Source organism: Lutjanus erythropterus, chromosome 14 (assembly GCF_056507025.1).
Source record: "Lutjanus erythropterus isolate fLutEry1 chromosome 14, fLutEry1.hap2, whole genome shotgun sequence".
Classification (NCBI taxonomy): Eukaryota; Metazoa; Chordata; class Actinopteri; order Lutjaniformes; family Lutjanidae; genus Lutjanus; species Lutjanus erythropterus.
In genome coordinates, this window is record NC_139330.1 from 171,974 (window position 1) to 190,000 (window position 18,027).

At 41.0% G+C, this 18,027-nt stretch overlaps 3 protein-coding genes across 3 annotated transcripts in view; all 3 read left to right on the top strand.

Moving 5' to 3' along the window:
• The first annotated feature begins 291 nt into the window (after nucleotides 1-291).
• On the top strand, nucleotides 292-1,748 carry LOC146314944 (voltage-gated potassium channel regulatory subunit KCNG3-like). The gene is made up of 2 exons (XM_084735270.1): nucleotides 292-909; nucleotides 1,032-1,748. Exons 1-2 carry the CDS (start codon nucleotides 335-337, stop codon nucleotides 1,675-1,677), a joined length of 1,221 nt encoding a protein of 406 aa, XP_084591396.1. The 5' UTR covers nucleotides 292-334; the 3' UTR covers nucleotides 1,678-1,748.
• A 3,277-nt stretch (nucleotides 1,749-5,025) lies between these two features.
• On the top strand, nucleotides 5,026-8,447 carry LOC146314945 (cytochrome c oxidase subunit 7A2-like, mitochondrial). The gene is made up of 3 exons (XM_084735284.1): nucleotides 5,026-5,226; nucleotides 6,234-6,368; nucleotides 8,172-8,447. Exons 1-3 carry the CDS (start codon nucleotides 5,158-5,160, stop codon nucleotides 8,310-8,312), a joined length of 345 nt encoding a protein of 114 aa, XP_084591410.1. The 5' UTR covers nucleotides 5,026-5,157; the 3' UTR covers nucleotides 8,313-8,447.
• Nucleotides 8,448-12,690: 4,243 nt separating this feature from the next.
• Nucleotides 12,691-18,027, top strand: part of tspan14 (tetraspanin 14) — a 5,853-nt gene continuing 516 nt past the window's right edge. The window contains exons 1-9 of the mRNA XM_084735280.1: nucleotides 12,691-12,701; nucleotides 15,853-15,933; nucleotides 16,324-16,374; nucleotides 16,542-16,688; nucleotides 16,902-17,072; nucleotides 17,261-17,386; nucleotides 17,489-17,539; nucleotides 17,619-17,732; nucleotides 17,932-18,027. The exon at nucleotides 17,932-18,027 is cut by the window's right edge and continues 516 nt beyond it. Of these exons, the coding sequence (XP_084591406.1) occupies nucleotides 15,853-15,933; nucleotides 16,324-16,374; nucleotides 16,542-16,688; nucleotides 16,902-17,072; nucleotides 17,261-17,386; nucleotides 17,489-17,539; nucleotides 17,619-17,732; nucleotides 17,932-17,997 (807 nt within the window). The 5' untranslated portion in view covers nucleotides 12,691-12,701 and the 3' untranslated portion in view covers nucleotides 17,998-18,027. The remainder of the gene's footprint in view (nucleotides 12,702-15,852; nucleotides 15,934-16,323; nucleotides 16,375-16,541; nucleotides 16,689-16,901; nucleotides 17,073-17,260; nucleotides 17,387-17,488; nucleotides 17,540-17,618; nucleotides 17,733-17,931) is intronic.

The window sequence follows — 18,027 nt, forward strand, 5'->3', positions numbered from 1 at the left end:
AAGATGACAACAGACAGAAGAGCTTCTGTTTGAGATGGAAGAAGAAGCAGCTGGTGGAAAGAAACAGACGAGCGAACAGCTTCCATCTTTCACACAAGATGGAGTTTGATTCTCTCACTAAAACAGCATGAAGTTAAGAGACAGAGCTGCAGGGAATCAAGTTTCTGACAGACGAAGTTTGAGTTTGTTTTCATGGCAGGAAATCAAGTCTCGTTTTTAACAATGAAATGAAGCAGTTGATGTTTTTAAACTAAAATATGAAGTTTGGCTTCCATCTTTGTTTTAAATAAAACATGAAGTTCGGCAGCGTTGTGATTGTTTGAAGTTTAACGACATGAAGTTCGGCAGCAGTCTCTGCACCCTGAACGTCGGCGGCCGCAGGTTCTCCTTCTCAGCGGAGCTCATGAAGCGCCTCCCTCTCAGCAGACTCAGCCGGTTACATCGCTGCGTGTCAGAGAGCGAGCTGCTGGAGCTGTGCGACGACTACGACCGCGACAGGAACGAGTTCTTCTTTGACCGCCACTCAGAAGCCTTCAGCTTCATCATGCTGTATGTGCAACACGGGAAGCTGCGCTTTGTGCCACACATGTGCGAGCTGTCCTTCTACAACGAGATGCTGTACTGGGGCCTGGAGAGCGCCGACCTGCAGCCGTGCTGCCAGCGTCGCCTCGATGACCGCCTGTCTGATTGCTTCGTTCATTTCTTCCCAGAGGAGGAGCCGCGTGGCCCTGAGGAGCCACAGAACCCCTGGCTGGAGAGGATGAGGAGGACATTTGAGGAGCCCACGTCCTCGCTGGCGGCACAGATCCTTGCTTCGGTGTCGGTGCTGTTCGTGGTCATCTCCATGGTGATGCTGTGTGCCAGCACTTTACCAGACTGGAAGACCACGGAGAGTCTGGACCAGCACAGGTAGGACATACATACAGTCTGTGTACTGTGTTTACAGGTGACAGGTGTGTAGAATTGTTCCATGTTGTGACTTTCTCTGATTGGTCCGACCCCCCCCCCCTCACCCCCCCCCCCCACCACAGGATCATCGAGGCGGTGTGTATCGGTTGGTTCACAGCAGAGTGTATCGTCCGATTTCTCATCTCTCGGGATAAATGTGAGTTTGTCCGGCGTCCTCTGAATATCATCGACCTGCTAGCCATCACGCCGTACTATGTCTCTGTTACCGTGACGACCCTGACTGGCGAGAACTCCCAGCTACAGCGGGCCGGCGTCACGCTGCGCGTGCTGCGCATCATGCGGATCTTCTGGGTAATCAAACTGGCGCGTCACTTCTTGGGCCTGCAGACGCTTGGCCTGACACTGCGGCGATGCTACCGCGAGATGATGATGCTGCTCGTCTTCATTTGTGTCGCCATGGCGATCTTCAGTGCACTGGCTCAGCTGCTGGAGCATGGCCTCGACCTGGAGGACGGAAACCAGGACTACGCCAGCATCCCCGCCGCCTGCTGGTGGGTCATCATCTCCATGACGACAGTGGGGTACGGGGACATGTACCCAGTGACGGTGGCAGGCCGCGTGCTCGGCGGTCTCTGCGTGGTGAGCGGCATTGTGCTGCTGGCGCTGCCCATCACCTTCATCTACCACAGCTTTGTCCAGTGTTACCACGAGCTCAAGGTGCGCTCCACCCGCTGCACGCACAGCCTGTCCGCCGAGTTCCTCCAGTGACGCTGCCACCACCAAGACGGAGCAACGCCGCGACCAAGGAGCGGCGACACTGTCGTCAGTGGGGGGGCAATGCTGCTGCCAATGGGGACAATGTTGCAACCTCGGAGGGGCGACACTGCCACCGAGGAGCACTCGACCTGTTCGCCAAATTCATCCATTGACCAATCAATCAATGTCCTCCGCTGCCAGGGAGGGGCAACAGTCAGGCCAGGTGAGACGAGTCATCACAGCTGCAGAGCTCCTCGCGCTTTTCACCTGTTCAGGTTTGTTCCATTAATGTTTCATCATTTCTGAAGACCTTCGTCCGAAGTCACATGACTGAAGTCACATGACTGAAGTCACATGACTGTGATGTGACAGAAGTCGCTGTTCAACAGAAACAGGTTTTCAGTCTCACAGCTGTGACGAAGAGACGCTCATGTGTCTGTTGGAAACTTTCTCCTCCATGTTTGAGGCAAAAAGAAGTGAAACGAAGTGAAAGTGGATCAACTGAACAGGAAACACGTTTCCCTTCAATCACGTCTGTCAGACAGATTTCAGTATGTGATCAGAGAACAACAACATTGATCTTTGATTGGAATCCAGACTGAGCAGCACATTTTTGAGTGACAGGAAAATAATGTCTGTAAAAATATTTTATTGATTATTAAGTATGAAATTTAAACAGCATTGAATGTAGAGCAGTGAAATGTTTTACTTTGAAAACTCAAGTCAAGTTGTACAGTTTTATTTCAGGTGCATTTTTACATTTTAAGTCTTCAAAAATATTAGAAATGAAAAAAGTTCTCTGCACCTGAATGTCTGACAGGATTCACCTTGAAGAAAACCAGAAAGATTTATGAAATCTCCTTCCTCAGGTGTGCTGCCCAGTGTACCTGAGACAGCGTGCTGGACTCTTTCTGGTTTCTACATTTAACTCCTGAAAAACTTTATTCAAACTGATCAAATTCACACAAATTCAGTTCAAGTCACTAAATGTTCTTTTCAATTGTTTTGGTTAATTTCACATCTGTGTTGGAGGCCAAACATAATCAATAGAGAGTGAATAAATAATCAATCGACCATCAGGTCACACTCATGCGTGAGTTAACAAATGTATTGATTGGATGTATTGATTGGATGTATTTATGAATGTATTGATTGGATGTATTTATGAATGTATTGATTGGATGTATTGATTGGATGTATTGATTGGATGTATTGATTGGATGTATTTATGAATGTATTGATTGGATGTATTGATTGGATGTATTGATTGGATTTATTGATTGGATGTGTTCAATGCTGGTCACTCTCAGTACTGCAGCACACTGACCTCCATTTTCAGTTTTTTCTGTTCATGTTCTGATTTTTTTTAATCCATGAAGGTTTTATATTTGGAAAAATGAGAGTTAAGATGTGTGTCGTCTCAAAGTCTCACTGAGTGCAGTTTTAATTTTGTCACATATTATTTTTTCATTAATTCTCAAATCTCTGTCAGCCGTGACATAAATCTGTGAGGGTTTTTTTATCAAGTTCAGTCGACCTGTTTGTTTTAGTCCAGACTTAGTTGACACTTTTCATTTCATTCTTTCTGTATTTATTTTAGTTTTAGTTGATGAAAACTGACATTTCAGTATTTTTTAATCATCAGATCATATTGAATAGTTGAGTCAATCGATCATTTATTGTATTTCATGATTTTGTTTAATTTTATTTGTAATTTTGGTAAAAGTTTTAGTTTAAGTCAGTACTGTATGTTTACACAGTCAGTCAGTGTTTAATGTCTCGCCTTCGTCTCACTTTGTCCAGAAAAATCAGATTTAGTGACAGTTTTCCTGACTGACATGACGCCATTTTGAAGTTCTTTAACAAATTCTTCTAATAGATCCTGTTTACTCTCCGTCAGTCATGTGACTTTGACCATTAGACTTGAAAATGATGTTTTCACAGCAAAATATTTCAGTGTAAATTATATAAATCTAATAAAATCAGTGCAGTCAGATGCTGATAAGATTCCATAAAGTGGACAAACCTGTTTCTTTTTAGTGAACGTTCAGTAAATCTTCATCATGATGATGATGAAGATGAGCGTCGCTCAGACCGGCTCCTCTCTGTCTGGACTGTCAGGGGTTAAACCAGCACTCTGTGGTGTAACTGGATCTGTTGGGACACCATCCATTGTTTCCACGGCAACGGCAGACTCAGACACAGGAAGTTGAAGTGTTGGAAACATTTTGAATGTCAGGACGGTGTGAATTATCTCACTGAACACACTTCTTTTTCTATTTCTTCTTCTTTGGTGTGAAATACTGCAGAGTTTGAACCAAAGCACAACTACACGGACTATCCCTTTAATCTGTCACATGAGTTTTTCTTTCTCTCTCTCTTCCTGATTTTATCTCTTAAATATTTCCTCTTTTCTTCATGAAAATCCTGATGGATTCTTCGTTAAAGGAGGAAAAAAGAGAAGAGAAAAGAACAAAGCGCCTCGTCTGCTGCAGTCAGCTGACGTCACGATCCAGACGGACTGACTTTCACCAACAAAGATTCATTTTATCGAGTTCTACTCAGGTTTCAAATGTGTAAATTCAGATTTAAAATTAAGCAGAGTTCTGTTGCTCAATAAAAAAAACTGAGCTGAAAAATCGTTACACTGTCATGAACACAAAGTAGTCTTTATGAATGTTTATGACTGCTGTTATTAAGTGTCATCCAGTCAATTATGTTTGTTTTGCAAAGTTGACATTGTTTGGGATTTCTTTGACATCAAAGACAAAACAACCTGTCACAAACACGTCATAGCAGGCTACTGCTCAAACCTATTCTATTTTTGTTTTAACATGACATTGAAGTGTCATGTGTCCCTGTAATGACACTGTCATAAGATTGTCATGAATATTTTCCTTTATCTCAACTACAGTGATGCTGTGATTTACTGAACATTTTATATGCTGTTAACTGGCGTAAAGCAGGAGACCTGGAGTTAGCAGTTAGCCTTATAACAGTTAATAACATCTTTATGACAGGTCCAAAACGTGGTTAAGAACAAAGGAATTGTTCTTGACACTGTTAATAAATATATATATGTATATTTTCTTTTCTTCTTCTTTTCTGAAACATTGAAACAGCTGTGAATGTTCACAGGTGAGACGACATTTCAGTTTTTATGATTCATTTTCCAGATGAAGTTAAACTATTTCATTTCTTTGTCTCTGCTGTACTGCAGTATGTGTATATTTGTAGTATTAGTTCTGTAATATGTGTACATATTATGTACATGTGTAGTATTTTGGTTTTTTTTTTTTTTGCTCAGGCAGATCTGGGACGCCCTTTGAGCAGCGGCGGGTCCTTCGACGCTGCTCTGACGTCATCACGCAGACAGCGCGGTGTGGTGGTGAGCATCAGCTGGGCAGCAGGATACTTAGCGGTGTGTTGCGACCGAACGGCTCACATATCGGTCTGTCCAGGTGTGTGTGTTTTACCTGACGTGACGTCATCATGTACTACAAACTGAACGGAGTGACGCAGAGACTCGCGGGAGCTCCCGCAGCGTCCTACAACCCGCAGGTGAGACTACAACACCCAGTGACCTTGTTAGCACCTGATGCTAATGCTATCCAACCGCAAACAGCAACAACAACAGCAAGAATCGATCACTGTGATCAGTTTCGATCTTCTAATTAATCTGAGGTCTGATCAGTTCACTGATCGATCCGTGGCGTCAGAGGACAGTTTATCAATCAGCGGACTGACGTCAGGTCTGACACTGTGTTTATTATCAGTCAGTCAGCTGATTATTGTCTCATGCCATTTATTGATAAGTGTGCTGATCAACATATTGATCAGTTTGTTCACGTGTTTGTTCTTCAGGATGCATTTTCTGATATTTGCTTTAAACTTGTATTGATTACTTGATTCACTCATGTTTCATTGATAATAAATTGATGCGGTGTCACGTGGTTAGCGCTGCTGTCTCACAGTGAGAAGGTCCTGAGGACCTCTGTGTGGAGTTTGCATGTTCTCCTTGTGTCTGCATGGGTTCTCTGTGGGTTCTCTGCGGGTTCTCCGGGTTCTCCGGGTTCCTCCCTCACTTCAAAGACATGCAGGTTAATCTGTGAGAGAGACTGGTTGTTTCCAGCCAAGAATGAGTGATTACAGATAATGAATGATTGAATGATTGAAAAATGATCAACTGATTCCCAACTATTTTTGATAATTGATTAAAAGTTGTTCTTTAATTAAAAAAATCTCTGTTTTCAGTTTCTTCAATGTGAATATTTCCTGGTTTCTTTCCTCTCTGACAGGAAACTGAATGTCTTTGAGTTGTGGACAAAACGAGACATTTGAGGACGTCGTCTTGGACGACATTTTCTAACCTTTTATGAATCAAACAACTAATTGATTAGTGGGGAAATTATTGCCAGATTGATCACTAGTTGAAAAATAGGTTCAAACATGTTTTCACGTTTGGATTATTTTTCAGTTGACGAGATTAAGACAGAATTAATTTTTGTAATTAATTTATTGAACTTTCTTATGTAATGAATCAGTTTCTGTCTGTCTCCGTCTCGTAGGGTCTGCGTCCAGGCGTCCCTCCTGCCAGTCCTCCCATGGTCTTTGCATCTCCGACCAAACTGGTGTCTGAAGCGGGGAGTCAGGTCGAGTACCTGGGAGTCAATCGAGTCCCAGACCTGCAGAAAGTCTTCCAGGTAACTGTGAAGTCATTGGCCAATCAAAAAGCAGGACTCTGTGTCTTGTGGTGTAAAGTCTGAACACTGTAGGACTTCCTGAGGACGTTGGACAGGACGTCTGTTTACAGGAAGCAGACTCAGAGTTTGTTAAATGTGTTCTCTGGAATTAACTTAAGGTACCAGAGGTCCTGGAAAAAAGTCCCACTGGGCTCCTTGAATATTTCTGAGGGTCACTGGTTGGTTCCAGGGTCCTTGAAGAGGTTTAAGGAGTCCTTTAGAAAGTTTCAGGCTCCTGGACGAGGTCAGTGACGAGGTCAGTGACGAGGTCAGTGACGAGGTCCTGGAGGTGGTGGATGATGTGGTGTTTTTTTTCTTACTGCACCAAGTGACAAACGGAGCATCTGTTGCTATGGAGACGCAACACATGGATGTGAACCTGCTAACATTCATTCACAGGTCACATGACTCTAGTAGTCACAGGTATTTATCAGCTTCATGACATTTGAATGTTCTCCCTAAAAGAACCCACACAGGTTTCAACACGTCAGTGATGAAAAAACCCAAACAGAACATTTATTTAAAATAAGTCTCAGTGAATTTACCTTTTGTTTTATTACCTCTGGTCGTGTCACCTGTGCGTCAGGACGAGGGCGGGACAAAGAAAAGACAAACTGTGCTGCAGAGCACATCTGATGTTTCTTTGGACCAAACCGGAGTCGATGCTTCGATGGTGGACAGACGAACCAGGACGGATTAGTTTTATTTTGTGTGTCAGGATTGAATTAAGTTCTTTGATGATGATAAAATGTTATGTAAAAGTAAAGTGGTGTCTCTGACAGGACAGATATAAGGACAGTTAAAATAAACGTATGTCTCTGCAGTCGTCTTCTCAGAGACTTAGAACAACAGACCTGAAACCAGACACAACGAGCGAGCGTCTGCATGGATGCACGCGTCACACGGCGTGAGGACAGACCTGCAGGTTATTGACCAAAAACACGAGACAGTCCACATCTGTTGATCTTTTTATTCATGATATTCCCAGCTGAGGAGGAGACGCGTTCAGAGCGAGCTGAGGGTCCAGGATGGACCGACGTTTTCCACCAACTGATGAGATGAGAGATGAGACTCTCGTTCAAACGTGGACGTCTCTGTCTGAAGCAGCAGACTGTTGTCCTGGTCTGTCCCTCCTGTATGTGTCTAACTTTGTCATGAGGCTCCACAACTTTTATAAATCCAAACGCGGCTTTTTAGATCCCTGGACGTGCAGCTGAGTGTCCCTCTGTTCAGCTGCACTTCCCGTTCTTCACAGTAAAAGTCCCCCATTATTTTATTATCTAAAAACTTTTATTGTGAAGCAACTGAATTAGTAAGTGTTGTGCTTTCATCAGCTGTAAGTGAAACATGAAAGTAGAATAAAGCAGAAACCTGAAAGTAGAAGCAGGAGAGAAAGTAAACGTCTGCAGACGTCCTGACAGCTGGACACACAGAGACACTTTGAAAAACCTCTTTGTCTCTGTCCCCTCGCTGCACATCACAAATAATCAGTAGCCTCTTTTTCCAGACAGCATGTTTCTGTCTCGTTAGTTCTTTTATGTTTTACACGTCCGGTGTGAGCACTCAGCTCGTGACGATTGGACCATACAGAGTGACATCATCAATCACACGTGAGCTCTGATTTGTTCGGTCACAGCTGAATCAATAAATGAAATGATGAAAAATAATGAAACATTAAAACAAGTCAGGTGTCTTTGTTCATGATCATGTGACCTGTCTGATGATGTCACCGTGTGTGTGTGTGTGTGTGTGTGTGTGTGTCAGAGGTCAGATGGCATCCCCGTCCACCTGAAGGGGGGTCTGGTGGACAAGCTGCTGTACCGGACCACCATGGGTCTGACCATTGGGGGGGCGCTCTACTGCCTGGTGGCGCTCTACATCGCCGCCCAGCCCAGCAACAAGTGATGCTGCACAGGTGCTGCGCTCTGATTGGACGGGACCGTGTGTGTTAACAGAGCTCTGCAGAAAACAAACACTTTGTACAGAAAATCTTATTTAGTGTGAAAAATGAATAATAAAGTTTATTTTGTTGTAAAAGAATCAGTTTGTCTCTGTGACTTTTTACTGATGTTAAACAAAATAAAATAAAATGTGTGTAAATGTTTTTAATATGATGCTGAAGCTGTTTGTTCCTCTGATGTGAGCTGATCCTGTTTTTATGAGTCCTGATCCTCCTCGGATCATCACGCTCATATTGTTGGGATTATTGAGGATTATTGAGGATTATTGAGGATGATCTGTTCTCTCAGCACACCTGAGAGCAGCTCCACCTGACCAACACACACCATCACCTAACGGAACGGTTCTGTCCTCGTGTTTTATCTGTGGACAAAGAGAACGAGTTAGAAAAGAACATGTGAGAAGTCGGAGCGTTCTCTGAGCGTTTGAAGGTCGTGAGATAAAGGATTCGTCGGTTCTTTAACAGAATGAATCAGAACAGTTTGTCACCTTCACTGAGACGTGGACACGTTTCATACAAACTGTTCAAAAGATCACGTCTCACTTCTGTCTCGCTTCAACACGAGGAACAAATAAAACAAATGATCCACCGATTGGTCTGAAATGATTTGATCCACAGGGACAGAGTCTCTGTAAAGGAACAGTTCAACATTTAGTGATGTTCTCTCAGTCTGTGTTCTTGTGTTCTGATGTCCAGTGATGACTCAGTGTGCTAGTAAAGATTAGCTTGTTGTATTTGTTTGTTTCCTAATGAAGTAATTGTAACCATAGTAACTGTATTGTTACATTTTTCATCTATATTTTTTACTTCCTGTATTTGATGTTTAGGTTTGAAAGTCCGGTTCATGATTTCATTTTTATTCCAGATCAGATTTATTCAACATTCTGTTTCACGTGGTTTTCTAGGGCTAACATCAATGTTAGCTTCTCTCCAAAATGCTAACACCAATGTTAGCTTCCTGTTAGCTTATCCAACATGCTAACATCAATATTAGCTTTTTGTTAATTCCTCTAACGTGCTAACATCGACATTAGCTTCTCTCCAATCCACTATGAGAAATGAATGTTAGCTTCTTCAACAGGCTAATATAGATGTTAGCTCTAACAGACTAACATCAATGTTGACTTCTCCAGCGGGTTAAAGTTAGTGTTAGCTTCTTTCCAACATGCTTACACCACTGTTGACTCCTCCAATAGACATGCTAGCTTCTCAAACGTGCTACCATGGACAAACATCAGTGTTAGCTTCTCTAATTGGCTCATATGAATGTTAGCTTGAGCTAACATGGATGTTAGCTTCTCAAACGGGCTAACATCAACACTAACTGACGACAAAAAAGGAAATGACCTTGTGTTCAGACTCTACTCTCGTCTGATTGGCTAACTCTGCTTAGTCCTAAATTCAATCAAATGACTTTCTGAATGGATCAAAGTCTGACCGGACTGAACTGGTTTGAACTGGTCTGCTTGTAAACAGAACTTTGTTAGAAAGTCACTAAACGTTGAACTTGGTTCTGTGTGTGACGTTAACGAAGGTTTATTCGTTAATTTCAGTTAAAACTTCTTTGAATTAGCAGGAGGCTAACAAGTAGCATGCTACACACCTGTCAGGTTATACAGGATGTGTGTGTGTGTTGGCTGCTCACTGACAGCCTGCAGGCGCCATCTTGTGGTTGTTTGAATCGCTGTAGTTTACTGAGTGTTCTGCAGGTTCTGCAGGAACACACACACACACACACACACACACACACACACACAGACACACACACACAGATATATAATTATGTCCAGTTTGAGAGGTTTTAGGTTTTAATCTGAACCTTCAGTCAGGTTTAAGTTCTTTGAACCTGATGAATCAGGTGTGTCCTCACTCTGAAGGTCTGAAAGTGAGATCTCACTCTCACACACACTCACACTCTCTCACACACACTCACACACTCACACACACACACACACACACACACACTCACACACTCTCAGCTCAGACTGATGAGACAAAATGATCCAAATATTGTGTAATGTGTCATATTACTGGCCCTGTTGCCATGGAGACAGTGACGGGATCCTGGAGGCGAGGCGTCACGGTAATGGATCACATCACACACAGCAGAGGATGCAAACACATTCATCCTGACACACTCACACTCACACACACACACACACACACACACACACACACACACTCACACACACACACACACACACACACACACACACACACACACACACACTGAGTTAACCAGTTTGTGTTTCACACTGACAGAATCAGAAAAACTTGATTGATCCTCAGGAGGGAAACAGAAGCTCCATGTCAAAAATAAAAACATTATATGGTATAAATATTAAAGCTGTGTAAAAATATTAGACAAAATGGCAATAATAGAAAATAAAACAGAATATATACACAGATTAAGGTAAGTGCTTTATTTTCCAAAAACAGTAATATACTGTTATTATACATATAGAGAGATACAGAGTGAGAAATACACACACACACACACACACACACACACACATTATAATAAGTAATGTAAGATATATATATATGTATATAACCCTAACCCCATAAGTTAAGTAATATAATGAAAGAAAATAATAATAATAACAACAACAACAACAACAACAACAACAACAACAATAATAATAATAATAATAATGTCTATCTATCTATCTAGAATTTATGAAGGTGATGTAATCATATTTAGGATTTATTTTATTTTCCTGATGTTTGATATTTTCTTTCTCAGCAGAAACAGAATAAAGAAACAAACAGGTCATGTGATCAGTAACTTCAGTCAGGTGGAGGAGCTAAAGGCTAAAACCTGACGGTCACCTGACCCTCCAGTCATCCTCTCTTTAATGTAAATTAACTCCATACTGTTTGTTTATGTTTGTTTATGTTTGTTTATGTTTGTTTATGTGAGGTGTAGAAACACTTTGACATCATGTGTAAACATATTTGCTTGTGTTTTTTGACCAAACTGCAGCTGAACATCAGAGTCTGACCCAGAATCCTGTCTGCTCCGTCACCATGGCGACAGAGAACATGAGGTCGCCGTCTCCATGGTAACAGTAGCAGGGGTTTTTTTTTGTTTGTTTTGTTTTGTTTTTGGGCAGTAAGAGACTAAAATGTGATTTTGGTTTCAGTTTTCAGATGATGGATAGAAGCAAATAAACCAGAAAATATTCACATTTAAGAATTTGGACTTTTTTAAATTAAAAAATGACTCAAAATGATTAATTGATGAATATATTTAACAAAGCCGTGTAATTAAACCGTTAAATGATTCTGAAATGTTGTCTGTCCTTTTATCCTCAACAACACAAGAGACAAAAATACAAATACTTCATTACTGTTTGCTGTACTTTATTTGAGTATCTAGTCTATATCTTATATATTTTACTTTTACATTTGAAAGCAAATATCTGCACTTTCTATTAGGTCTGAACAATAATTTAAATTTGATCAAAATCTCAATCTGGTCGACGACAATGTTCAAATCACAGGAAGTGAAATATTTGATAAAAACCCAGTTTCTGTTTGTAAAATGACTGTGTTGCTGCAGACTGAAGAAAACATGTTTGGGCTGCAACTAATGATTATTTTCATCATCACTTAATCTGTCAATCATTTTAAGGATTGATTGATTAGCTGTTAGGTCCATAAAATGTCATTAAATTAATCCTGTCATCATCTTGTCAATTGAAAAATGTGCACTGACATATACGTCCATAACAACAGTCTGTTTTTGAATTACATTTCAGTGATATTTTATATATTTTAATTCTAAAGTTTGATTTGCAGTGCAGCTCTGTCCAAAAGTATAATATGTTTTTAAATGAATTTAATTCTTTTAAATAATATTTCTGTCATTCTCCTGTGTACCACCAGTGGTACTCGGACCACAGTTTGATATCTGAGATCTAGAGCCTGACAGGTCACATGACCAGAGTTCAGTCAGGGGCGCGCCTGTTGCATTATGGGACAGAAGCAGGATGGATGCAGAGGAAAAACATACGGTCCCAAAGTAACAATATTCTGAACGGTAATTATATTATATTATATTATATTATATTATATTATATAATATTATATTATATTATATTATATTATCACACAGTGTTCGTCCTGTAAAACTGGTAGAGCAGAGTGTATCTGTGTTTGTGCAGCTCCTGTTCTCTCCAGCAGGTGGCGGTCACACGTGAGGTGTTCTGTTTACAAAAGAAGAAGAAGAAGAAGAAAAGAAGAAGAAAAGAAGAAAAGAAGAAGAAGAGTTGTGTTTTCATCTCAGAAGAAGAAGAAGAAGAAGTCCGTTACCAGCAGCAGCTCTCAGGGTGTGTTTGTGTTCAGTTTATTTAAAGAGTTTAACTGAAGTGAATTAAAGTAAAGAGTGACTTTACTGATCTGAGGTGAGTGTTTCACTCTTTTTTTTCTCTCCTTCACTCTCTCTCACACTTTACACTGTTAGTGTACCGTTAGCGTTAGCATTAGCCTGTGATCGAACAGTTAAGTGTTTGTTAACAGTTCAGAACTGACGGTTTGACTCTTCTGTGGTGAGATAACACTTAGCATAACACGTTAGCTTCAGCTAAGCTAACAGGATGAGTGAAACTGAAGCTGAAACAGTCTGTTAGTGTGTGTGAGAGGGTGAGCTAACTGCTAACAGCTAACAGGGTGTTAATGACAGTCAAGTTTAATAAAGTTCATCAACAATCGATCAGGACCAGAGCCTGATCGATACCGGATACTACGGGCTCATATCGATATTAAGAAGTTAAAGAAACTCTAATATCAATCTATCAGCTCTATAATACAGAGAATATAGAATATAAATATAAACATTTTTAACCTCAGATGTTTTTATCAAAGCCGTGAGATAAAGATCTGTGATGGAGGAAGTTTAACAGTTTTTAATCATTATAAATAAATACATGTAAATTAAAATAACAAATAGATTAATTCATATGTTTATATTAAACCTGACTTAAGGGAAATGATCAAATATATAAATAAAAATGCTGCTTATAAAAATAAAAAGTAAACACAATCTTTATTCTCTGACTGTAAACTTAATATCTTTGAGAACTTTGAAAAACATTTTGTGACATTTTATGGAGCAAAGAGCTGATCAATTAGAGGAAGAATTATTGCCAGATTGATCACTAGTTGAAAAATAGGTCCAGATGTGTAAACAGGTGGAGCGCTGATGTTGGGACTTATTAACAATCAATTAATTGATTGATCTGCACTGCTAAATGTGAGATTTACACTGGATGAAGCATCAGCACATGCTGACAGTTATTTTTTTATGAAGCGTTTGATTGACCTCCTCCTAGTTCTTGAGATGCAGACGTTTCTGTAGTGACTCATTTTATCATTTTATCATGTTCAGAAACATCAAGTAAGAATCAATCATGAAAAATATTTTCCAGCGCACTTTTAGCAAGAACTGATGAGACCATCAGTTTCCATGTGAGTCCACACCCAGAAAGCTGTGGACCTCCTGGGTGTGGACTGATGATCTCTGTCCTCACTGTCTGGACAGAAACTTTTATTTCTGTCCAGAGTTGCATTAATTTGTCGCTCAGATTTTGTATTGATGATGGAGAGTCGGACCGCTGTGTAAAGTCTTCTGCAGCACATGTCAGAGACTCTCGGTGGGTTCAGGTCTGGACTCTGGTGGACAGTCCATGTGTGAAAATGTCCGAGTCATCAGGGAAGAAAAACATCCACTGATGTAAAAACCTGATCATTCAGTATTTTCAAGTAGTGAACTGACATCATAACGTTTCTGAACCTCGACCTGAGCGACTGAAGTGACCCCAGATCATAACTCCGCCCCCACAGGCTGGTACTGTAGGCACAAGGCATGATGGGAGCATCACTTCATCTGCCTCTCTTCTTACCCTGATGCCCCCATCACTGTGGAACCGGGTCAATCTGGACTGATCAGACCACATGACCTTTTTCCATTGATCCATTGATCCAATCTTTATGATCCCTGGAAAACTGAAGCCTTTTTTTCTGACCAGCTTCACTGATCAGTGGTTCTCTTAAGGTTCCACGGCTGTTTAGTCCCGATCCCTTCAGTTCTCTTCACACTGTGTGGAAATGTTCTTACTCTCACTCTTAAACACAGCTGAGAGTTCTACTGTTGATTTTTTATGATTTGATTTCATCAAATGTTTAATTGATCTCTGATCACAATCATTCAGGATTTTTTTCCGACCACATTTCTTCCTTGAAGGTGACGGTTCTCCTCGATCCTTCCAGGTTTTATAACGTGTTGAACAGATCTGAACTCAGGTTTAGTATTTTCATTGATCTCCTGGTTGTTTTCTTTCATTGATGCAGGTCAATAATTTGACTCTTCTGAAACAGAGGAACATCTTTTCCTCGATCACAGGATGTTTAAGAAATCAGAAGCTGCTCACTGCATCAGTTAGAGTTCAATAACTTATCAGCTGAAACATATTGATCACTGCAGTGGAAGGATCTTAACTGTTTGATTAGTTAAATCCAGGTGATGTTTTTTTTGTAAGGAAGTATATTTATATTAGATTTTTTTTACTCCTTAATTTTGACATCGGTCCCTGAAAGTCCAGCTGGTATCAGTCAGGAGCGAATCACTAAGAGACACGTAAGAGTTTTTAAGATGAGCAAGTCAGAAAAACTTTAAACTCATTCATCAGGTTTGTTCCATTTTGGTAAAAAGCGCTTGGTAAAAAAGTCATATTGTGATTATTTTGACTGAAATTCTGATCACAACATTTGATAAGATTACATTCAAGATTCAAGATGTTTATTGTCAAACCAGAACAGAAGAACAAGTACGTCATAAAACACAACCTAAAGAACGTAAAACTAACCTGAAGAGTACAGATGGAGCAGCACGTCTCCCTCCGTCTGTGGCGCCATAAAAAAATGATCCGTTTTACATCACAGTTTTCATGTTCACTGATTAAAAAAACAATCAAAATGATAACGTGATATTTATTAAAGTCTAAACCAAACAAACATGTTTTCTTTCATCTGGAGAACAAAGATCTTTAGATCAGAACATCTCTGCAGAACTACAGAACCTCAGTATAATGATCTCACATGTTTTTCCTTTTTCAAGAACATTTGGTTCTGGTTCTGTGATCACACTGGGATTGTGTACTGAGATGAACTCTGCTGGTTTCATGTCATTTGAAATTAAAGTTGCTCCTTTTTTTTAATAAAAGCTGAGACTGTTTGTGTAATAAAAGATTGAGAAATATTAAGTATTTATCCACCTACAGATGTTATTAGCATGATCTCTAAATCTTCATTGAATGTGTTGACAGATGTCACAGCTGTATGACCACAACAATGCAGATGTTTTTGTTTGTTAGCAGTTTCTGTACATTTGATCATTTTTCTTTAATCCATGTGTTCCACTCCGTTTGTGTGTCAGTGTGTCGGTACAGAGTGTAATCCCAGCTGATCTGTGTGTTCCTGCAGATGTACTACTATCGATATGAGAACGCTGAAGTCAGCTGCTGCTACAAATATCTGATGTTCAGTTACAACATCATCTTCTGGGTGAGTCACCTGCAAACACACCTGCAAACACACCTGAACGCCTGTTTACATTTTGACCCGTCTTTATGTTTACCTGTTTACATAAAGTGAGAGGCACAGAGCCGTGTTGACACTCAAAGATGTTTCCTGTCAGTGAACAGGAAGTGATGTCACGTCCTTTGTGGTTGAAGGAGCAGGTTTCTCAATCTGTGTTCTAGTATGTTCTTGTGAAACCTCATCAGTCACTGTCTCATGTCTCAGTCTTGCTGCTTTATTGCATCTATCCCAGCATGCACCTCACCAGGGAGATGGAGCAGATCTGATTAAACTCTGTGTGTGTGTGTGTGTGTGTGCGTGTGTGTGTGTGTGTGTGTGTGTGTGTGTGTGTGTGTGTGTGTGTGTGTGTTGCAGCTGGCGGGCGCGGCCTTCATTGCCGTTGGCTTCTGGGCGTGGAGTGAGAAGGTGAATGAACACACTCTATAATCATTAACCATGAAATCAATAAACCAATATTGATCTGTGATTATGATTTTTTTATTCACATGTTCTATCAGATTAAATCATTTACATTTATCATGACATCATGTTCTGAACGTTCTTGTACTGGACTGGTCTGTTGTGTTTTACAGGGAGTCCTGTCAGATCTGACCCAGGTGACCCGGATGCATGGTTTCGACCCAGTCTGGTTGGTCCTGGTGGTGGGCGGAGTCACCTTCATCCTGGGCTTCGCCGGCTGCGTGGGAGCTCTGAGAGAAAACATCTGTCTGCTAAAGTTTGTACGTTAAAAACATCTGTCCGTTAAAGTTTGTACGTTAAAAACATCTGTCCGTTAAAGTTTGTACGTTAAAAACATCTGTCCGCTAAAGTTTGTACGTTAAAAACATCTGTCCGTTAAAGTTTGTATGTTAAAAACATCTGTCCGTTAAAGTTTGTGACGTGTGTCCGTTAACAGTTATGTAGGATCGTTGCGTGCGTTCTGTTCTTCTCAGTTTTCCGGTGTGATCGGCTTCATCTTCATCCTGGAGCTGACGGCGGCCGTGCTGGCGGTGGTGTTCCAGAGTCAGGTCAGAGACTGGATCAACGAGTTCTTCCTGGCAAACATCAGAGCGTACAGAGATGACATCGACCTGCAGAACCTCATCGACTCTCTGCAGAGGATGGTAACCATCACTGTCTGTGTAACAGAACGTCATCATGTGGACCTTTAGTACCTTTTTCTTTAACAGAACCACTGCTGTAGAACTCAGGAACCTTGAGTTAAACTTGTAGTACCTTTTTCTTTAACAGAACTTCTGCTGTGGAGCTCAGGAACCTTGAGTTAAACTTGTAGTATCGTGTTCTTTAACAGAACTTCTGCTGTGGAGCTCAGGAACCGGACGACTGGGATCTGAATGTTTACTTCAGCTGTAACGGAACCCATCGCAGCAGGGAGAAGTGTGGGGTTCCGTTCTCCTGCTGCATCAATGATCCTGCTGTGAGTTGATCGCTGATCAATACTGACTGATGCTCGTGATCAGTTACCATGGTTACAGTGTATCAATATACGCGGTGTGAGAACAGTTTGTGTTTGTTTCAGGACTCGGTGGTGAACACTCAGTGTGGCTACGACGTGAGGAACCGACCGACGGTGAGAACCTGGCATGTTCTTTAATGTTCTATCAGCAACATGTTCTCTTCTTCTGATGTTCTCTAATGTTCCTGTACAGAAGGACTGGAGTAGTCACATCTACACTAAAGGTTGCATCGCAGCGTTGGAGGACTGGTTGCCGGGGAACCTTTACACTGTTGCCATCGTCTTCATCGTCATCTCTCTGCTGCAGGTACACAAATACTCTGTTACAGTATCACAGTACTCATACCGTAGTACTACTGAGTACTGTTACCGTTACTGAAGTGTTTATACTCTCTACATTCAAACTTTGAATGTAAAAACTTTATTGACTCTGAATTGGTTTAGTTTGAGTCTCAGTCACCTGACCTGTTTGTTTGTTTGTTTGTTTGTTTGTTTGTTTACCTCAGATGGTGGGGATCTACCTGGCCAGAACTCTGATCGCTGACATCTATAAAGTCAAATTCAGCTACTGAAGTGTTACCTGCATGGGGCGGAGCCTCCAC